The sequence below is a fragment of the Hypanus sabinus genome, chromosome 21, assembly GCF_030144855.1.
Source record: "Hypanus sabinus isolate sHypSab1 chromosome 21, sHypSab1.hap1, whole genome shotgun sequence".
Taxonomy (NCBI): Eukaryota; Metazoa; Chordata; class Chondrichthyes; order Myliobatiformes; family Dasyatidae; genus Hypanus; species Hypanus sabinus.
The window spans coordinates 43,791,394-43,815,103 of NC_082726.1; the positions used below are offsets into that span (position 1 = coordinate 43,791,394).

Consider the following 23,710-nt stretch of genomic DNA (forward strand, 5'->3'; position numbering starts at 1 on the left):
AAGATGTTGGAGGAACTGTGTTGCTCATGCAGCATCTATGGAAACATGAGGTTTAGCTCCATCAGCCTGACAATGGCTTCATCATGACCATAGAGTGAAGGTGGTTCACTAAGCAATTACCTATTCTACACTGCATCTCATTGATGTAGAGGACATCACATTAAATACAGTAGGTGACCTTGACTTGCCTCACCTGAATGGATTGTTTGAGCCCTGAATGGTGGCGAGGGAGGAGGTGAATGGGAATGTGTAGCATTTGTGCCGCTTGCAGGGCTAAGTATCAGGAGGGATGGATGAACAAGGAGGTCACGGAGAGAGTTAACCCTGTGGAAAGCAGAGAGTGGGTGGGGGGGGGGAGGAGAGGTAAAGGTGTACTTAGTGGTACCTCAAATAAATAGTTGACATTTTTTTAACCTGACAAGCTTCAAGTCATTTTGATTCTTTAAGTATATCAATATTCTGCACTGACATTGTTCAGCGTAGATTGGTTTTGAAGACACTTAACAATTAATTTTGAAAAGATCAGTAATTCACATAAAAGCAAGCCAACAGGATTGTTGAAAAATGGAAATATTCCTGATTGTGTACAATCAGACACTGGTAGCAATTTCTCAGTTCGGACTGACCTCACCTCTGAATGATGAGTTTGTTCATGTTGACCTACTATTTATACTTCCAGGATAGTTGGTAATCTAGGAAAAAATTACAAATGTTTTTAGAAGTGATTGTGCTGTGCTCAAGTCTTTACTTAAATGCAGTTGTATATTGGCAAATGAAAAGCTTAGGCATGGACCAACACAATTGGATAATGGATTATAATGCAATGAATAAATGTATATATTTTTAAAAAGTAATTATATATTTAAAATGCAATTTTATTAATACAGCCGAAAACGAATTTTTACAAAATTGAGCATTTTTAATCAGTTTTTGACACAATTCTTAATAATCAAAGTTGACTTTATGAATTCAATTTAACCATTTATTGGCTTCATTAGTGTACAATGGTCACAATGGAATAAATTAAATAACATTAATACATTTTAAGTACATATTCAGAAAGGAACTAATGATGTGTTTTGTGCCTTTGTATTTCTAAGAGCAGCCTGAATTGGTGCAATTTTCAGCAATGTGTAATGGTATCAAACTACCTCCCACCCTGCAGATGAAGGGGTTTGGCCAGTTTTCTGGCTGAATTTTAGCACAACACATTAAAAACCAGCTTCACTTGCTGAAACTCATTTGGCATTGGGTGCACTCCTACTGGAAAATTCTCAGTATTTTACTCTGGATTGGCTGATTGTATTGCTCTGAAAGTAGCAGCCTCGCCAAGCACAGATCATGGCTGGCTGAATGAGATGACAAATTCATTTTTTCCAAGTAAAACTTAAGCAGCTTTTTGTTCCATGAAATTAAAATTCATTCGTTTCATGTGAAGGGGATAAAAATGGTGTAAAATAATGAAGTTAGCACACCAGCACAATTCCTAGAAATGGGGCCTCAAATCACAGAACTTTTTAAACGGCTTATTCCAGGTGCGGAAGCGAGGGAAAGCTTGTAGAGGTGGGCTACGTGAAAATGATATCCTATTGACTATCAATGGAAGATCTTGCAGTGGAATTTCACATGCAGATGCCATGAACATCATTGATTCTTCTAATGGGACACTGCGCATCTGGGTCAAGAGGTACCAAATACGAACCATGCAGATAGCTTAAAAATGAGTTTTTTATAAAAATATTTTATACTCCTTTGATGTTTAGATGTTTGGGAAACCTAATTAATTTGTGTTAAATGATAAAGGAATATGATACATATGAATGATACATATTCAGTAAATGCAGAGATGTTATTCCACTTGGTGGGGAACCCAAGGCCCCTCAGTGCAATAGTGGCAAGATATTTCTTATGGTTCCTGTCCCTCGTCTCTATTTCAGGCATGTTAACCTGGCTAAGCACCAGCATGAAGCCAAGATGGACTTATGATGCATTCATAGCTGAATGCCATACTTACATGTACTGGCCAAGTTCCCAGTGGTTAAATAATTGAAGCACAATGTGTCTCTGGAGGAATGTTGAACCCCTCTAGCTTAGAGAGGCATTGGTGGGAATGAATCATCAAGTGTAGTCAAGGCTGTGAATCTCTGAGATATATTTGGAAGATATGAGGAAAGCAGGGATAATGGGAATCAAACAGGAAGGGTAAGGGTTGGATCAGACTGGAAGGAGTTATGTGACCAACTGCAGCCTCTACCCAACAACCTTCCTAGAGATTCCTATATTCATTCTATAAGTGTACCTATATGAGCTGGCGGAAAGGGATGAGGTGGAGGGACTTCGGCACTTGCTGGGACGCCCTTGCCCACTTATCTCATATAGACCCGTGAGATGCCAGTAATCCAGGAGAGTGCAGGTCCATCCAATGCTCAATTGTTCCTAAACTCCTGATCCCAGTAACCTGAATCCTCTTCTAGGATTACGTCCAGCCCGGCAACTGGCAGCTTTCAATCTGAGGACAGCCTCGCCACCGCCCCCCGTGCACGGAGCCAAGACTCTTCAAAAGCCCCCCGGCAGATGCCTGAACCCCCCAGTGTGAAGCAGGAAGCGGCCAGCGGCGCCAGAGGACTCAGGAGTCAGCTTGAGAGCTACACTTCGCCCCCGGACAGCGAGGCTTACTACGGCGAGACCGACAGTGACGCGGATCACCCTGCAAGCGAGAGGCAGCGAAGGCAGAGGCGGCGCTGGCCCGGTCCCCGACCCCTGGTGCGGGGATCGGCCGACGAGGCGTCGGAGCAGAGCGAGTACGACAGCGCCCCGGAACACGTCTGGAGCCCCCTGAGCCCCTTGTCGCCGGAACCAGGAGCGCCCTCCCGGCTGGAACCTACCAGCCTCACCCAGGGGGCGATCCCAAGGATGTTTCAGCCTCGGAAGGTGGAAGCCAAGATTAATATTTGGCAGCCCAAGGTGGAGGTGGCCACATACCCTAAGCCTAGCCTCACCCAGCCCATTTCCACCCCCGCCAGTCTCACCCACCCTATTTCCAGCAACCCAGCAACTAACCCCTCCTATCCCAACTTGAACCCCACCTATGCCAGCAACTGGTCCGCCCAGTCCAGCGGTGAGGACAGCGCCCTGCGACAGGGCAACTTGGGCACATCGGAAGCTGATAGCGGGTTTCAAGAGGTACCCGCCCACGCTGGCTCACCTGAGCAGAAGCTACTGCCGGCCGCCGGCGTGCCCAGCCTGAGAGAGACGCAGCTGGTGCCCATGGTGGGCCCAGTCAACAACCCCGTGGATGAGGCGCTGACGACCACCTACAAACAGAAGGCCAGGCAAGCCAGTAAGTTTTTTTTTTGATACCTTCTAAGACGACCTTAAAGTGATTTAAAACCCTGATGTCTCTCCTGGTTTGTTCTGTGTGCTGCTATTTAGGGGAATATGAGCAGAGAAAAGGATATGAGGTCAACTCTCTGAAAAGCGCCGAAGTTGCTACCTGTTACTTGATAGTTTAAGTGATGTCATTGTAGGTGGGACAAGACTAAAACAGTTTTAACATGCCGACTGTGATAGCTGGTTGATGTTGACATCGATTTTTTTTTCTCTCTCTCTAGTTGCCTATAATGATGTGAACCTTTAAAGCTTATGGAATAAAATACAATTCTAACTGATCGTAAAATCACCTAACACATTAAAGTAATTATCTTCAAAACTAATTACTATTTTGGGATGTGGGTAGTGGTGATGTAAGCTGTGTGTGTGTGTTGGTGTCTGTATATATGCACACACACATACACACACACACACTTTGGAAGTGAGGCTTTGTGACCGATAGTCATGGGCTTTGAGAAATGCAGATCAGGGCAGTAAGATTAAGGGCTTTATAAGGAATTTTAGAGTGCTGGATTGCAATGATGTGTAGAGACAGGGGAGGGGAGTGGGGGAATGCATTGACAGAAAATCAAAGGCTGAGCATGGGGTTGAGACTTGAGGAAGTCGTTTTTAGTACATTGCAATGCCATCAAGGAGAGTTACAGATAAAGAGGCATATCTTGTCTAATGCTCATGAACTGCTGACACCAATGACCTATTTAAGCATCTCATATTTAAAATTAAACATGCCTTAAATTCTATATGGAGACAAGAATTGCCCTTTTGAAATTAGGCACTACTACAATTTGCAGATTTTTTTTCCATTGGGAACAATTTATAGATTCAAAGTATATTCAGCATTTGACTATGTTTACCTGAATTTTGAAACGTTTTCTTGCTTATCCCAAAGTTAAGGCAATGAGAAGTATTTCTATGACGTCTTTGTCAGAGGCTTTGTCACATTCATTCTTGTGTCAATTGCCACAATATGTTTTTTTTGGTGAACTATCTTTTGTCCTGGAAAAAAAATCTCCTGAAGGTCAGTGTGAGCGCAGACAGATGCTTGTTTCCATCACAGAAGTAGTTGGTATGTAACCGGGTAAAAATAGTCGAACTGACAGAAGTTCTCAACCATCCTTTTGTCTGGTCTGACAAGGGGAGTAAAAAGCGATAGAGAGCTTGGCAGACTTACAGTCTTGGCCTCAATCCAGTCTGTGACAGATTGTCTATGGAATTGAGAACACAGATTATTAGTCCAAGTGCTATCAGAATGCAACGATCACAAACTCAATCAGAAAAGAATACCAGCAACCATCAAATTTATGCAGGTATTTGAATGTGTACGTATATTTGAATGCGTTAGCTGATTTACAATGAATTCTGGACTGTGTATAAAAGTCTTGCAACCAAAGTTGGTTTCATGCCTATAATCTAAAGTAAGATGGAAAGTCAGAATTTCAGCACAATGTTATCTCATTTGATGTGTTTTAATTGTTTAGCAAAAAGATATGGAAATTTTAGTTTCTTCTTGGATATTCTTTACTGAAGAAATAGATGTACAAAAGGTATGGTATATCTTACCTGGTTAGAAATAACAGAGATACTGTTTTAAAACTGCCAATTGAAGATCTTTGCATTGCAAATTAACACAAATAATCACTCTGTGAAACTTTGTTTGTTGAGGTTTATCTCTGAGACAGCAAAGAAAAAATCTGGCTTTTTTTCTGTACAGGGCCGTGTTATTGATACTGAACTGTGATAGTTATCAGTCACCAGTCTTTTGAACTGCTCGAAGAAGGGGGAGATTTTATTTCTAATTGGTAGCTGGTGTAGTAAAATTAATACAAATATCTAAAAATTTGAGCATGAAATAATTTTCCCCTCCCAGTTTCATAGTGTTTGTCATTTTCATAATTTTGGAGTATTCCAGAAATTAAATTGTGGGCGTCTTGAATTGATTTGCCCTTACATGCCTGATGGGAACTCTATATTGTTTGTGCATGGATGTAACATTCTTAATGCAGAGCTCCTTTGGAACATCTCAAGAAAAAACTGGACCAAGTTATCCAGGGAACAACACTCTTGGGACAAATATCTTTAACTTTCTAATCATTAACCCTCACAACCATAAGGCACTTTTATCCCCATAGTCCAAGACCCAAGTTCTAAAGCCCTCCAGCCTCTGATTCCCTTTCAATGGTCTGGACCAACCAAGGAAAAGATTGTGATCCAAATGGCTATTTAAAAGCCTCCCTTACAAATCACTGTATCCTGATAAAGCCTAAATCCTTGATCCAGTTATTCCCTGAGTTGCCACTGGAGGTCCCAGTTATCCTTCTTCTCCACTCTCACTGTCCACTCAGTTGATCACTGTCCCTCAACTCTGGGCCCCGGTTCTTCTTAGCGATCTCTCACCGAGTTCTGATTCTGGCAGTTTCCATTCCTGGCCCTAATTCCAAACCCCATCACTGGCTTATGGCTTTGTGTCCTTTTCACCCATGGCCTTCGTACACCCAGACCCATCTTCAGTTCCAAGCAGCTTTCAGGTACATGTGCCCTGATATGTTAACCATCTGGGTACACTAACATTGTGCTTTGTCTCGTATTTCACTACCATTGGAGAGTGGACTCTGCATTACCTTCTAGCAGCGCAGCCCAGGTTTGTTCATTTCATATCAGCGCTTTAGGAAAATCAAATGCTGGGTTGGCCAAAAAACACAAATATATGAAGATTACTTGGATTAAGTGTTTCTGGAACCTCTTCAGTAAGTTTATCAGAAATGAAATTTTCTGAACCTGTAACAAACAGAAATGTTTCAATGCCTTAGTTCCTACATATGTCAATAGTCATTAGATACAACTGTCTGTGCGAAACACGTCAGCACCTGTCACCATGATACAATAAACTGGTATGTTATAGAATAAACTGAGATTACTTCATCACAAGGTCAGATGAAAAGGTAACAGTAACATTTTAAAGCACAGAATCAGAGCTGTGTCTTGGTGATATTTATGACCAACTTGCTGTAGAATGATTTTTCCTTAATTATCTCAGAAGATTAATTAATGTAAACTTCCAGTCTGTTGACATTCATCCATAACTTGTTCATATTCCTTTATTTTGTTATCTGTGTTTCACTACAATGCCAGCATTTATTGCCCATCTGTAATTGTCCTGGAGGCAGAGATGATGAGCCACTTCCTTGATCCATTGTACCCCTTCTGATGAAGATGCTCTCAGTGAGGTTGGGGAGGGAATTCTAGGATTTAGACCTACCAACAATGGACAACCACTGATATAATTCCAGGTCAAGATGTTGTATGACTTGGGGAGATTTCATGTAGTTGTGTTCCAGTTGTCATTCCTAGCATTAGAGGTCACGGGTTCTCTAATTACTGTTGGAGTAACCTAGGCAAATCATTCCAAATGACTTTATAAATATACAAACTTAAGAGGCCTGAGAGGTTAAAATACAGGATGGTGGACAGGATTCAAATTAAGCAGAGTGCTATGCACTTGATGATACTGAGCTTCTTGAGTGTTGTTATTCAATTGTAGAAAGGTGTCAGAATGTAAGTTACTGTATAATACCTATTCAGTCATCCATTTGTAGTTACCATACTTACATGTCTGGCCCAGTTGGATTTCCGACCATTAGCGACTATCAGAATGTAGATGAAATGGAACTGAGAGATAGCAATGTCATCAAAGATCAAGGGGTAGGTTGACTTGTTGGTGCTGAGCATTGTCTGGCACTCTTATGGTGCAGCTGTTACCTGCCATTTACTGCTATCCAAGTTTGTATCAGGCATGGAGGTGCGGACTGCTCTGTTTGCTGAGGAGGTACAAAATTTGACAAAACATTGTCAAGTTATCAACATGTTGATCATCATATTGTCCAGATATCCCATGGCTTAGTATGAAGGAATACTGGTCACTGATGAAGATGCTGAAGATTCTGGCTCTAAGACAAAGCCCCAGGAACTCCTGCAGTGAGGCCTCAGGGCTGAGGTGACTGACCTCCAACAATTACAACCATCTTATTTACTGTGATGCAAGACACGAGCTATCAGAGTGCTTTTCTCCTTGATAATCATTCACTTCAGTTTTACCATGATTTGGATGCCAGATTTCCTGCCTTGGTGCCTAGAGCAAATGCTGTCACTAGACCCCTAAAATTTGTCTGCTTGCTTGGACTAAGTTTATGTTGAGATATGAAGCCAAGCAATCCTGGTGAAATCTAGACTGAATGTGAGTCAGTAGGTAACTGGAGAGTATGTACCTCTGAGTAGTTCTTTTAGAACAAGCACTAGTTATGAACATCCTTGCAGTGAGGCCTCATAGGTTGTCAGCGTTTGAACATCTACAGCGAGGGAGTCACTGACCTCTCAAAGCTATTCCAACTTCTAAACGAGAGTGATGTCATAATCTTCACCTTCCTGGATGAGTTAACTTCCAGGAATGCTGAAGAAGTTTGATACTATCCAAGGCAAAGTACCCCTCCATTACTTATTCATCCCTTCCACTATTCTAAGGATTTACACCTTCCAATACTGGAGCACTATGGCTGTAAACTGTCATTCCTCGGCAAGGATTCTTTGGAAGCACCTTCCGACCAGAGTCTTTACCTAGAAAGTCAAGGATAGCAGGTGACTGAGAGCAGCATCACTCCCAAACTCTCTGTCAAGCCATACATGAAACTTCGCTGGGGAAAACGCTGAAACTTCTTAAAAGGCTCCTTCATGGATTTCAATGGTTTAAAAATGAAACAACTCACCATTATCTCCTCAAGGGCAATTTGGGATGGGTGATTTAATGCTGGTCTTTTCTGCTATGCTTGTATCTGAGGAACATACTTACTGAACTCCCATTGCATTTCACAAAAAGTCAAGGCCAGGCATTGCTTTCAACTGTAGGGCAGGGGATACTTTGACTAAAAAACCTCCTTGTTATTTTACGATGAATTCTTCTCTACATCCTTTTGCTGTTACTCCTTTCTTCCTGCCACTGATGCACTTCACTGTCCCCAGTGGGGAAATGTGGAATTGCAGAGAGATGCACTTCCAATTGACAAATTCTTTTCTAATACATAACCAAAGGATTCTGCAGATGCTGGAAATCTTGAGTGTCTTACTTCATTCCTCTTCCCTACTCCACCTAATCCACCTTCCCCTTCAGCGGTTCTTAACTACCATCTGCCAGCTTGTACTCCTTATTCTGTGCCCCCCCCCCACCCCCACCTTCTTAATCTGGCTTCTTACCCTTTCCTTTCCAGTCATGATGACGGGTCTCAGGCTGACATGTTGACTGTTTGTTCCTCTCCATAGATGCTGCCTGGCCGACTGAGTGCTACAGTAATAATAATAACTTTATTTATAGAGAACTTTTCATATAGGTGATATAGTTCATAGTGCTTTACAATGGAATAAAAGTACAAAAATGAAAAAAAATGAAAATCAAATGCAAAAAAGATAGTAAAGATAGAAAATATAAGACAATGAAGGTATATTGTTGAATTTTCCATGGGTGTGGAAAGAGTTGCTTACAATTTTCAGTAATGCTAAAACATTTAATTTTCAGAATGGGGCAGTACTTCGGACACAGGTTGTTAAAAGTAATGTTTTGTGTATAGATGCCTGAAATTTAAATAATTCATCTTTATGTTGCTGAATACAGGGTGATGTAGAATGAAGTAACTCCTGTGTGTAATGTGACACTTGCTGCACAATCCTGGTTCAGGTAAGGTTGGTATAAGTGACAACACAATCAGATCATCCCTCCAGCATCTGTCTACCTTCGGAAGGGTGCAGCCATCAAGTATATAAGTCATCTGGGATTAGGACTCTGCATTGTTTCTTGCAGTAATCTGGTGTTGTATAATCCCATTTTTAATTTCTGCAACACTGTAGTCTGTTTGTGCTAGTCTGTTTGTTTGTTATTACAGCAAGGTAATAACAACCAGGTAATCCCTCTTAAGGTAGAAAATACTAAAGTTCTGGTGAAGGACATTAACTCTTTTTCTCTCTCAACAGCTGCTGCCTGACCTACTGAATATCAACAACATTTCTTCCTTTTATTTTAAAGAGTCCAGCATCTTACGTTTAGTTCTGCTTTTTAGTCTCTATCAGTGATGTTTCTTGGGGATAAATATTGCCCAGGGCTAAGACTATACGGCCATTTTTCTAAGTCCACCCGAGAGCATAGAAGATTGAACTTCACATCTGGAGCAACTGTAACAACGCAGTAAACCCTGAAGAGGCAATCTAGATTTAATGCTTTGGCTTTGGAGAGATACTTGAACCCAGAACCTGCCTCAGCCTATTCATCAAAATCAAAGGGTCTCCATGCTCTCTCGAGCTGCTGCTTTGTTCCCAACTGGTGTTGATTCTCCTTAAAGACCAAAGCTTGTTTCACTTCTCTGCACTCCCTTCTTCATAGACCTGGTCTGAGATTCTGTCCCAGAATCATAGGTTTATTAGCACCAGCAAAAGTCTTGTAATTTGTTGTTTTATGACAGCAATACAGTGCAATACATAAAATTTACTATAAAATACAATAAGAAATATATGTGTGTGTGTATATAAAATGTGTGTGTACGTGTGTGTGTATGTATGGTATAAACACACACACGTGTGTGTATATATATTTCTTACTGTAGTTTATTGTATTTCTATTTGTATTTCAGAAATCTGATGGTGGAGGGGCAGAAGCTGATCCTAAAACATTGAACCTGTGTCTTCAGATCCTGTACTACCACTCTGACTGTAATAATGAGAAGGGGTCATGTTCTGTGTGGTGGGGGTATATATAGTGATGGAGGCATTGCCTTTTGAAGATGCCCTCGATACTGGGGAGGCTAGTGCCCATGATGGAGCCGGGTGAACCCGTAACCATCACAATCCCAACCCAGCCGCTTTTACTGATGCTGTGCAGTGGCCCGTCCATTGGATATGGTGTGTACTGTGAATGCCCCCCACAGTACATCTGTAGAACTATAACACTTGGCAATATCAGATTGTGCCAAGCATATTAAAAAAGCTAAAGAGATTTGATTGGTTTATTCACTTCTTTTTTAATGGATGCCATATTACTTTAGAATTCTGATTAAACTAATGTAACAACACTGCAAGAATGTCGGAGAGACTTACTGCCGTCTTGAGCAAGACTGAAAAAGGAAAACATCCTTTGGTGCTGTGGGATTATTTTGTTAAGCTTTAAACAAGGTTGCCTAATTCAGTTGCACTTACGGCAATGTTTCAGAAGCCTGTTAGCTTATTCTTTTGTGTTCTGGCTTTGCAGAGCTACATCGGAGTGAAAGTGTGCAGGAGAAGCAAGCCAAGGAAGCCAGGACAAAATGCAAGACCATCGCCTCTCTCCTCACCTCTGCACCCAATCCTCACTCGAAGGGGGTTCTTATGTTTAAGAAACGGCGTCAAAGGGCAAAGAAGTACACCCTTGTTAGTTATGGGAGTGTGGATGAGGAGAAGCAGAGCTTCGACGAGGACGGAGAGCTTCTGCCAACTAGTGAGTCTGAATTTGATGAAGAGGCATTTTCTGATGCAAAAAGTTTGACGAATCAGTCAATGGGATCAGATTGGGACAGTTCTTACCTGGACATTCAGAAGCCCAAATCTGAGCCCCAGGGTTTAACTGAAACCAAAGGGAAAGGTGTGAGGTTGTTTGAACATCAGAGACAACGGGCAAAGGAGTATGTATTGGAGGAACCTCCAATTCAGACACCAGACAGTCTACAGATGAAACCAAAGACAAAGGCTGAAGTGATGAGCTACACCACGAAAAACGAAGACCAGACCTGGCCCAGGAGTACAACTGTGGGTGCTGGGACTCCAGCTTCAGATACGTTGAACTATTATACAGAAATGAATCTGTCGCCAAGGGTGCACACAGAGGCCACTTTGCCAAGGCCAAGTGAACAGCACCGTTCACAGCATGTTGTACAAGGTTCTCCTTCCCTTCCTGGGGTGGCAAATTGGACAGCAAGACCATTCACTCCAGGATTACAGCAGAGCCATGTGAGCCCTTTGCACTCGGTCTCTGCTCCAGTGCTATATCGGCGTAGTACAATAAACGCATCACTTCCAAAGCCCTGGGAACAAACTACTGGGCAAAACAAACTAACCAAATCTTTCGCACATCCAACAGCACTGGTCTCCAGCCCAAATGTGAGTGCAGTCACACAATCTGAACCAACGAAAGCTTCAGCAGCAGTGGGAATGGAGACCCCTTATTCGCCAGCAGCTGCCGTGATGTCACCGCCATCTCCTGTGATGTCACCACCACCACCTGCAAAGGTGTCGCAGAAAGCCATAGTGATGTCACCTCCACCTACCGCAATGTCGCCGCCGACCACTGTTGTTTTACTATCGAGTGCACCGAAGCCAGCAGAACGCACAGCGACGTCATCACTACCCATGGTGACATCACCAAACACTGCAGCAATGGTGTCACCAACCACGGTGATATCACCACCAGCTACAGCGATGTCACCACCACCCGCAATGATGTCACCACCACCTCCATCAATTACATCATTACTCACAGCAACTCCATATTCAGCACCTCAGGCTCCAGTCACCAGCCCTGCTCTCTTTCGTGTTTCCTCAACACTGCTGCCACAGAGAGAGAGCGTTTCTGCAGTGAACACCCCTTCTGTTGGGGGCACTTCATCAACAGCTTGGGCAGGCAACCAGCCATTAGAGAGCTTGGCCACGAGAGAGCAAAGAATTTCAGTGCCAGCCTCTAAAACTGGCATCCTACAGGAGGCTCGTCGCAGAAGCACCAGGAAGCCAATGTTTACACAGATTGAACAGAAAAAAGCCTCGCCGAACCCTGAGCTTCTTTCCCTGGTACAAAACCTGGATGAGAAAAAGCCGGACCATGCTGGAGCAGGATTTGAATCGGGCCCTGAGGAAGACTTTCTGAGTCTTGGTGCTGAAGCTTCCAATTTTATGCAGTCTCAGGCACGCAGACAAAGTATTCCCCCTCCTGTTGCCCCAAAGCCTTACTTAAAGCCTCAGCTAATTGGTGGTGGCTCTCTTGTGGTGAATGGAACCAACCCACCAGTAACCCTGCAGCTGAAGGGGAAGGGAGCAGAACTCTTTGCTAAGAGACAAAGTCGCATGGATAAATTTGTCATTGATTCGGTGCCTTCGAGCTCTCCTCAGTCAAGAGGACCATCTCCCACTCCTTCCCTTCCGGCTACATGGAAATATTCTCCCAACATCCGGGCTCCACCTCCGATCGGTTATAACCCCATTTATTCACCGTCATACCCATTAGCAGCCAGCAAGTCACAAGCTGCATCAGCCTCCAAAACGGAGAAGAAGTGGAAGCCAACAAGCAACCAAAAGGTGGGAATAAAAGCCATCGATTTCATGAGACGTCAACCCTACCAATTAAATCCGGCCATGTTCAGTTTTGATGAATCCAATGTGAGATCCCAGGGTTTGTCAGGAAGTGCTCCAAGTGTACCACTCGGCCAACAGTCCTTTGTCTCCACAAAGCAAGTTCCTGTGAAGACATCGAGAGCCTTTGAGATCAGACGCTTTTCCACCCCAGTGCCTACTATCACTCCCACAGTTATTGCCCCACGGTCAGCCACCACACTTGCTGAGCCCGTGTGGATGTCTGCACCCAATTCTCCGCCACCAGCATCACCCAAAGTATCTTACGGAAATGGACTGATTCAGGAAATCGGGAGGGCACCTGGAGAAAGTCCAGAGGTAAGCTTAGAACCTTCACTGCTTCAGTTCCCATCTAAAGAAGATGTGCAAATGCCAAAGAAGTCATTGAACCCCGTCCCCAGGCCAAGGTTCTCAGCTGTGAGAGGAGGAAGCGGTCCTCATACATGGAGACCAGGGACAATCCAGGAATGAAAGTATGTTTATGTGCACTTTGATTCTGTGTGGATAGATGAAGATTTCACAACAAAACAAGGAATCTAATCCCAAAAGGAAAGGAAGACTTGCATTTACGTATTATTTGTCTGGACCTCAGGATATACCAAGTTTTGTTAGTTTTGAAGTGTATCACAGCGTAGTAGGCAATGCAGCCAAGTTTTGTGTAAAGCAAGCTCCCATATGTAGCAGTATGATAATGACCTGTTCTGGGGTTTTGTATGAGGGGTAGATTATTGACCTGACTCCTCAGAATTTCTCCCCAATATTTTTTAAAATAAGCATCATGCACCAAGTTGGATAAGGGGGTGATCTCTGCAGTACCTCTGCTGGATCACAGCTCCTTCAATACCACACTGACTTCAGTGTACATCATGCAGTCAAGTCTCTAAGTGGGACACAAACTCAGGATTTGTTGACTCAGAGTCAAGAATTCTTCTCCTTAGATCTAATAAAATGCCATTCTAAACCTAAGTGATTATTCACATGGCCCTGTATTAAGGATTTACCAGCATATACAGTTGTGTTGCAATACCTGCAGGAATAAGTTTCCTTATATCCTTAAATGTATTGGAGTGAGATGGTGTCATTTTGAGGTCTCTCTGTGCATTGCTATAACTTACTGGAACCTATCCAAGGTTCTGCCTAATAAAACACAATCATCTTTCCCTACCCTAGATGTCTCCTTAGGAGAACAAAATGGAAGTGTAATGTAATGTTGGTTTCTTTTTGAAGGACTTTTCCTTGCACAGGCACGCAAACACACAAACACACACACACACACACACACACACTTATTTTATGGAGTGGTATGCAATAAATGTATATTAAATTTCAAAACAACAAGCAGAAATTGCCAGGGCAATGGAAAGGATTTCAAGACAATATTTTTGAAGGAGTTCAGGAACTTAGATGTATTTCTGGTAGTAATATCTCACATGAGTTATAAATGATTGCACCAACTGTGGACATACAATAGAATTAGATTTTTTTTCTATGATGAAATATACTGTAATAGTGACAACAGTTTGGAGGGTAAAGATAAACATCAGAAGAATCTTAGGAAAATCCGAAAAGAAATGGCCTGATCCTGCTTTCTCAGATAGATATTGTATCTACATTGAAGGAAACAGAATTAACTCTGGCACAACTCAGTTTAGACTTGTTTCCAAATTGATCTTCCATTTAAATAAAGGGTGAGTCGTCAACCATCTGGTACCATCCTTTTCAAGTAGAGTTAAACATTTATTCATCAGCTGTGTAATAACGCTTAGCTCTGAAGGATAAGTACAATATCTATCCACGGCATCATTTTAAATACACAGACATTGCTAATTGTAGTCACCTTCAGTCCAATTGGAGTGTAGACAACCTGACCAGATCATACAGGGATCAACAATGTACCAGACTTTGGATGTAAGCACTACCATATGTTAGGACAGAAAACATCTCTGAAAGTGTGTTGAAGCATTTCAGTGAGAAAATTCAAATTCAAATCATCCAATTTTTTTCCTGAATTAACTTCAGGAATGGCCAAGTATTGACTCTAGCTCTTATTGTAAGATAATGAGCTTACTCTTAAAGATAAACCTGCTTTTTGGATAATAGTGCAAAATGTGTAGTGTTAAGTGACATAGAACTGGCTGTACTTTCTGTGTTTGTAGCAAAACAACTAAGATGAATGTAGACTGGTTACATTATGAGGATATGAGCAGTTATAGACAGAAAAGGTGGAATTGATTGGAGATGTAGGGAAGATTGGATCAGTTGAGACATGGATGATCTTGGTTTCTGTATGTAGTGATGGGAAGCAGAGTAAATGGAACTAGGGGTTAATTCAATGATTTGAACTGGTTTGGGTTGTAATGTCTGATAATGCAAGGGTTAATCATTTGCAAAAGTTAATAATTTGCAAATGTTTTCTTCATGCTATGTTTTTTGACCAACCACTGAGAATTAAATATTTGAGTTTAATAGTGAAATTCTACACTTTTATTTGCAGTTTCACACAAAACTGCTAAGTGCCTTGATTATTAACATTGCCAGACTGAAGTTTGATATCAGTTTTGGCAAGTAAAGCTGCTGTAATTTGTAAGCCGTAAATCTCACATGCTTTAATTCTTCATCACCATTAAATTGCTTTCAGCTTTGAAGAAAATGAGCTCAGGAGATCAATGCTGGCTCAAGATCTTGTTTGCATTGCTCCCTTCATTGTAGCTTGTACAATTGGGCTCTGTATAAATTTTCCAGCGATTACCAAAATAGAGATAAAGATAAAAGAGACAGTTACCAATGGAGAACCAAACTACTGAGTGCTCCTGGCACCTTTTGTTTTTAATTCTTAGTAATTACCATACAAAAGCACCTTTGCAGTGTTTGGGTGCTTTATTGGAGTGTCTTTGGGGTGAGAGTCGTCAGTAAGTGAATGACATGCATACCCGTTTTGGCTTCAGGGCACTTTGGGTACTCTAAGTGAAGCTCTGCACTTTACTAACACCAAATGATGTGCTTTATTTCTTGAAAAGTCTAGCCTTACTTTGTGCAAACTATACTCATTTATTGCGTTTTAAATGTTCAATTTGTGCTATGTTTGCTGATGTAAAATAATAAAATGTGAATCATTGATACATTTATGGGCTGCTGAAAGTTAAAATGTGATTTGTGGGTCTGGAGTAGATAGTAAATGCATCTCAAACATGCGGATGCCAGTGAGAATCATCTGGCTCTTGTCCAGGGAGCCGAATCCATGTCTTTTTAGGAACATCAACATGTCAAAACACAGACACAACTTTTGATCTTTCTTTTGGTAAGACTGTGAATCTTCCAGGGCTGTCTGGATTTTCCAAGAATTGAAAATCTCCTAGTTACTGATAGATGAAAAGCTGAGGGGGTGGGGGGAGGGAAATAATCTCAGAGCCAATAAAAATATGTTAATATATAGGAACTGATTATAAGGAGAGACTGAGCAAGCTAGGATTTGACTTATTGGAAAATAGGAGTATAAGGGATGACATTGTGGTGTTGTACAAAATCATGAGGGGCATAGATAGGATGAATGCACGCAGTCTCTTTCCCACAGTTGGGAAATCAAGAGCATGAGGGGATAGATTTAAGGTGAAAAGAGAGGGGTTTTTCTTAGGAATCTGAGGAGGTATAACAAGGTAAGTGTGGAAATGTTTCAGCAAGTTGGAGAGTCTGGAATGAAGACACTTTGATTCAAGGTAAGGAAATAGTCATTTAAAATAGAAGCACGTGGAATTATTTTCTTGCAGAGGTTTGTGAACCTCTGTAACTCCCTACCCTCGAGCTGTGAAGGCTAGATCATCAGATGTACTTAAAGTAAAGATTAATACATTTTTAAAAGAACAGGGAACTGAAAACTATGGGGATTTGGCAATGGTACCAGTTGAGGTCTGGGTTCAATCAGCCATGACCATTCTGAATGGTAGGCCAGGCTTGATGAACCTTGTGGTTTACACCTATTCCTATTCTCTTGTGTTTTGGTTGTTGGGTGGGGTGACTGTTCAGCAAATGTTTTATCTTGGATGGGATTAAGTTTCTTGATAGTTAATGAACACATACAAATCTACACATGCAGAAAGTATTCTCTCCCAGTCCTGACCTATGAATGGTGGAAAGATTTTGGGGAGATGATCACTGCAGGTTATCCAGCCCTCCTGGTCTATGCCTGCAGCTTTATTGACCTAGCAACTGCTGTCTACTTGAATAATGGTCTGTAAGCATTGAGTCTAGCTCAGCCATTTTAGTGTATAGTCAGTGATGATGGTATAGGATTGTAACTAAATATAGACCTTTATGAACCCATTAGATTTATTGTGTTTAGATCTTTAATGAACTTGCATGAGAAACTGAATGTTCATGAGAATCCAAAATCATCCTTTAATGAACTTAATTGAGTTTTAAGATAGAGAAGTGCATGTTACAGTTGTACACTTCGTTGATGAGGCTGCATCTGGAATACTGAAGTCCACTTACCTGAAGATGGATATGGTGTCATTGGAGGCAGGCAAAGGAGATTCATCAGGCTAATTTCTGAGATGAAATGGCTGTCCTATCAAGTCAGGCTTGACAGTTTGGGTCTGTGCTCCTTGGATTTCAGAAGAACGAGGGATGACCTAATTCAAACAAGTATGATCCTAAGGGGTTGTGTCAGGCTAGATTTTGAGATGCTTTCTCTTGTGGGAGAGTCACAAACAAGTGAGCATATTTACAAGATAAGGGGCCTATCATTTAAAACTGAGATACATGGACATTTCTCTCCAAAGATAGTGAATCTGTGGAATTCTCTACCTCCAAGGGTGGATGTATTTAAGGTGCAGATGGGAAAATGCTCAGAAAATTGAGGAATTGAAGGTAAGAGGGAACTTCCACACAAGAAGATTAAGGCCAGTATAGATCAGCCATAATGAATGGCGGGGCAGACTTGGGAGAAGGGTGGTGGTGAGTGGCCTGCCTACTCCTGTTCTTATTTTCATATGTACTTATCTGCATTTCACAGAGACCATCTTCATGCACCTGGATGTCATTTTCACTGGATCCATCGGATGGTGGGCCCTGAACTTCTATTTTGGTGGATTATAATTCCAGTAACCTGACCACAAAGTTGTTCACAGTCCTGGCTGTAGATGCTGGAATGTCTTTGAGCAGAGAGCGGAAGAGTGATCAGCCAGAGAGTGAGGGTGAATTCCACAAAGAGAGGGATTGTTCTTGTATTTTGGGTGCAATCACCATCGTGCTTTCTCCAACTCTCAGTCCTTCCAGTTGTGTGCTGAGCTATCGATTCTTCCAACAGACCGAACCAGCAGGCAGAAGAGTAATGTGGCAATCGGTCATTGGCCAGCAATTGTCAGCTTCCCTTCTGGCCTGGGAGCAAAGTGAAGCAGGGATAAAATTCCTCCTGCAGGGGACAAAATTGGATAAATCATGAAGGGAACTAAGAGCGAGTCACAAAGCCCAAATTCTATTTTTGTTACAAAACTTTTTTTTTACAAATTCAAACCTCTAAATGAACATACAATCATATCACAAAAGACCAGACAAATCATAACTAATATATATTAAACTAACACATTTCCATCCTCATCTAGGATGACATTTAACCCCCACGGTGTCCAATGGTTCTGAAACACTCCCATATAACCTGTGAATGCCTCCAGTTCTTTTTCGACAGCTACCCAAGCACATACATACCCCCGAACATTACCATACTGACAGCCTGGTTAGAGCCCTCTGCTGCCCATCTCCAGGATCCATGGATAGCTATCTTAGCCTGCCCCAGGAGGAGGTTAACTAGGACATCCTCCTCTCCCTGCCCCCTTACTTACTGGATACCCTGGGTGGGTCATAAAGCACACAAGGATTATTCATGGGGCAACTGCAATGGGTATGTGGAGCAGCTAAGAACTGACAGTACCTCATATGAGAATGTCTAGCATTACACCATAGGTATGTGGCAGTGCACCACTATGTGGAAACACACCATCTGACAAACAGTGGACAAGGTGTGAATGTACGCTGCTGACAATGCAGAGTGTGAGAGTGAACAGGGGACAGAGTCCAGTGTGAGGGCACTGTGCACAGTGTGAGAGTGGACCATGCATAAGTGGTTTGAAAAGATGTTTATTCAGTGATTACAGCATCACTTTACTACAATATTACAGTATTCCACTATTCACAATATGTACAGTTTCAACATAAGACTATCATTTCTATTCAGAATGCACTCAAGCCCCTGAAAATTCCCCATTGAACCCCTGGAAACTGCATGCTCTATTTGCAGAGACGTAGAGGCACCAGACGTAACCCCGGAAGAGGAGCAGGCAGTGGGCTCTGGCTGAACCTTCTACTGCCCGTCTCCTGGACTCCTGAATGGTACCTTGGCCAGGCCCAGGAGCAACCCCACCCCCATCCCTCTCCACACATACCTGAGTATCTGAAGGGGCTGCTTCTCAGGTTTTGGATGCCCTTTGGCCCATGCTTCTGATGTTCAGTCAACAGAGGCCACAACCTCTCACACTCCATGTATATGCTGACTCTTCCCAGCCACAGAAATGACAGGCAGCTGAGAGCATTGCACATAGGTATAGTGTGATGTCTCGTCATTTGACTGTGCAACATGTGACATCATTCACTCAACATACATCACAGCAAAATGTAACAGTGCAAGGAGTGCATCTGATGTGACTAACGTTGTGTGAGCTTTGCAAAAAGGGTTTATTTATGCACTTACAATATGTATATTTCCACCTGAATATATATCAAATTCAAATGAGAACATAACCATCCTTGTGACTGCAACTTTCAACAATAATTTATTTTATAAAGTTGGTTTATTCAATGATTACAGAATCACAGTATTACAGGACTTCATGTTACATAGTTTATGTTTTCAAATTATAATATGGTCATCATTGTCCAAACCAGACTTGAGACCCTGAGGTGCCCTCTGGGCCCAGAAATCCTCCATTGTACCTGTGGATACATTGCCCTTCTTCTCCAGGGACACACAGGCATGGAGGTAACCCCAGAAGAGGGGCAGGCAGTCAGCTTGAGCAGAACCCTCGACTGTCTGCTGCCTGGGCCCATGGATGGCCACCTTGGCCAGGCCCAAGGGCAAACTGAGCAGGAGATGAGATACCTGCCAATTCACCCCCTCCCACTTCACAGCATTAAACATCCCTGTGACTCCATAGCTTTCGACAGTGATTGTGCACTTGGACAAATGTTAGTGCGCAATGGTGCACCGTGTAAAAGGATGTAACTTTTGGTAGAGTAGAGTGTAGCAGTGTGTCTCAGTGAAGCATGTGGGAGCACAAGAGTGCATCGTGTGGCTGCTGGAGAGTGCAGACGTGCTTGACAATGACATCACTGCAATGTGATTCTGTGACATGTGACAGTGCATCGGTGTTAGGGATGGTGGTGTAATATGACAATGCAACATGACAGCACAGCTTGTAACAGTGACAGAACACCCATGACTGAGTAATGGGGCAACAACCTCTCTCATCAACAAGGCATTATTGCCCACAGAATTGCTGCTCACTGGATTTTTAACATTTTTGTACCATTATCTGTAAACTATAAAGACTGCTGTCCCTGAAAATTTCAGGAGATCAGCAGTTTCTGAGATACTCAAACCACCCCATCTGGCACCAATAATCATTCCATGGTCAAAGTCACCTAGATCACATTTCTTCTCCATTCTGATGTTTAGTCTGAACAAAAACTGAATCTTTTGACCATATTTGCATGCTTTTATGCATTGAGTTGCTGCTACATGATTGGCCGATTGGATGTTCTCATTAACAAGCAAGTGTATCTAATTTGCCACTGACAGCAATGAACTTATGACAGAGCAACATCTGACAGCATAATATTAGAACAACACAAAATGCTGGAAGAATTTTGCAGGTCAGGCAGAATCTATGGTAGAGGGGAGGAGTGGGGATTAAACTGTCAAAGTTTGGGGCCAACTGTTTTCATCGGGACTCATGTGACAGAGTAAGGCATTCAATAACACAATTGGTAGTGTGTTTGATAGTCCATAGGAAAATATACACAGCAAAATGCAATACAGCAGAAACTAAGTCAGTGGAATGCGTGACCATGTGACCACACTGTGGTCATACATGGAGTAAGTGACCTGCGAATGGGCACCGTGGCCAGGCCCAGGATCAGACCAAAGAGGAAGTGCTGTGACCAATTTGCCATTCCCCCCCCCCCACACTGAATATGGAGCCCAAAGATAAAGAACATGAGCCTGAGGTGCAACCAGAACTTGAGGAGCAGCCCCTTCAAATGCAAAACAGGGGCTGAAACCTCTCACATTGCATGTAAACATGGAACATGTAGTCCTCCAGGCTATGGAAATCACAGTTCATGAGCCAGCTAAACCTCCATTTCATGGCATTGCTCTGTGTTACGATGTCAACTGCAAGTCCCCAATGTACAGGGGGAGGACAACCATGAGTGGAGACCACTTACTGCTGGATGACAGAGCTGTCAGATGAGAATGAGGATGTGGAAAGTATACAGGAGCAGTCTGTGCAGGAAATGCCTTTGCCTGGTACAGCATGGAGTGCATTTCTGAGGGACTGTTCATGTTGAGGTTTCTTTGAGGAATACAGCATGGAAACAGGCCCTTCAGCCCAGCTCTTCCATGCTGACCAAGATGCCTGTCTACGTTTATCCCATTTGCCTATATCTGGTCTAAGAAAACAAAACAAAGAAACATCGAAAACCTGCAGCACAATACAGGCCCTTCAGCCCACAAAGTTGTGCTGAACATGTCCCTACCTTAGAAATTATTAGGCTTACCCATAACCCTCTATTTTTCTAAGCTCCATGTACCTATCCAAGACCCTATCGTATCCACCTCCACCACCATCACCGGCAGCCCAATTCATGCACTCACCACTCTCTGAGTGAAAAACTTACCCCTGACATCTCCTTTATACCTACTTGGATCCCATGCCTCCTTACTTTCTCAATAAGCCTTTCATGGGGTACCCTATCAAATGCCTTGCTGAAATCCATATACGCTACATCTACTGCTCCTCCTTCATCAATGTGTTTAGTCACATCCTCAAAAAGTTCAATCAGGCTTGTAAGGCACGACCTGCCCTTGACAAAGCCATGCTGACTATTCCTAATCATATTATACCTCTCCAAACATTCATAAATTCAGCCTCTCAGGATCTTCTCCATCAACTTACCAATCACTGAAGTAAGACTCACTAGTCTATAATTTCCTGGGCTATCTCTACTCCCTTTCTTGAATAAAGGAACAACATCCACAACCCTCCAATCTTCTGGAACCTCTCCCGTCTATTTCTGTCTAAAACCTACCTACCCATGTATTTTTTAAATGCTGTAATTGTACATGCTGCTATCATCTCCACTGGCAGCTCATTCCACACACTCACCATCCTTTGAATGAAAAACTGGCCCTCAGACTCCCTTTATATTTTTCCACTCTCTCCTTAAACTCCCTTTATACTCCCCTACCCTGGAAAAAAATATTGTGACTATCTACCCTATCTATGTCCCAGCCTATACAATCATTCCTTATAACTCAAGCCTTCCAAGTCCAAGGAATATCCTTGTGAATCTTTTCTGCACTCTCTGGTTTAATCACTTCCTCTCTATGGTATGTTGAGAACTGTGCATAATACTCCAAGTGTGGCCTGACTAACTACAGTTGTATGTTTTCTCAACTCTGAAATTCAGTGACTCTGCCAATGATAGTAAGCATACCATACTTTGTTCTTACCACTCCATCTGCCTGTGTTATTACTTTCAGGGAACTGTGTTCTTGTACTCCGAGGTCTCACTGTTCAATAATACTCTGCAGAATGCTGCAATTCACTATGTGTCCTGGCCTGGTTTAACTTTCCAAATTGCATCACTTTGTACATAACTGTGTTGAATTCCATCTGCCATTCCCTAGCCCACTTTCACAGTAGATTTAATTCCTGCTGTAACTTTAGATAACCTTCTTCATTGTCCAATATACCATCAATTTTGGCATTATTTGAAAATTTATTAATCATACTATTCATATCTGCCTCCAAATTATTCCAATCCGAAAACAACCCTCCACTGCAACCCTTTGCCTCCTACCACCAAGCCAATTTGTTTATTTAGAGAAACGAATAATCAACGTTTCGGGCCGAGACCCTTCATCAGGACTGAAGAAGGAGGGGGCAAGGGCCCTATAAAGAAAGTGGGGGGAGGGTGGGAAATCTTCTTTATAGGGCCCCTGCCTCCTCCTTCTTCAGTCCTGATGAAGGGTCTTGGCCCGAAACGTTGACTGCTCATTTCCACGGATGCTGCCCAACCTGCTGAGTTCCTCCAGTGTGTTGTACGTGTTGCTTTGACCACAGCATCTGCAGTGTACTTTGTGTTTATTTAGAGATATAGGCCTTTCTGGCCCTTTGAGCCACACCACCCCCCCAACCCCCAATTTAACCCTAACCTAATCATGGGGCAATTTACAATAACCAATTAACCTACTAAATGGTATGTTTTTGGACTGTGGGAGAAAACCAGAGAACCCAGAGAAAACTCACGCATTCCAGAGGGAGGACATATGGTCTCCTTACAGACGACATTGGAATCAAACTCTGATACCCCAAGCTGTAATACTCTGACACACTAACCACTACGCTACCGTGGCCCCTAATTGCAATCCAATTTGTTACCTCCAATTCTATGTGATCTTACCTTTGGGACCACTCTACCATAAAGTTCATGCAGACAACGTCCACTGCCTTGTTCATGTCGGTCCTCTTGATAATCTCCTCAAAAAACTCAATCAAATTTGTAAGACATGACCTTCCATAAACAAAGCCATGCTGTCCATACCCCTAATCAGTCCTTGACAATCCAAAAGCAAATAAAT

The 23,710-nt window shown here is 42.5% G+C and overlaps 1 protein-coding gene across 1 annotated transcript; it reads left to right on the top strand.

The window, feature by feature from the left end:
- Positions 1-2,110: 2,110 nt before the first annotated feature.
- Positions 2,111-15,898, top strand: LOC132378992 (synaptopodin 2-like protein). Its single transcript, XM_059946419.1, has 2 exons — positions 2,111-3,340; positions 10,670-15,898. Exons 1-2 carry the CDS (start codon positions 2,575-2,577, stop codon positions 13,264-13,266), a joined length of 3,363 nt encoding a protein of 1,120 aa, XP_059802402.1. The 5' UTR covers positions 2,111-2,574; the 3' UTR covers positions 13,267-15,898.
- The last annotated feature ends 7,812 nt before the right edge of the window (positions 15,899-23,710 follow it).

Excerpts from the sequence above, each read along its gene's own strand:
- LOC132378992 (XM_059946419.1), top strand. The coding sequence starts at position 2,575 with ATGCCTGAACCCCCCAGTGTGAAGCAGGAAGCGGCCAGCGGCGCCAGA. Across the intron at positions 3,341-10,669 it reads ACAGAAGGCCAGGCAAGCCA|AGCTACATCGGAGTGAAAGT; the intron begins GTAAGTTTTTTT and ends CTGGCTTTGCAG.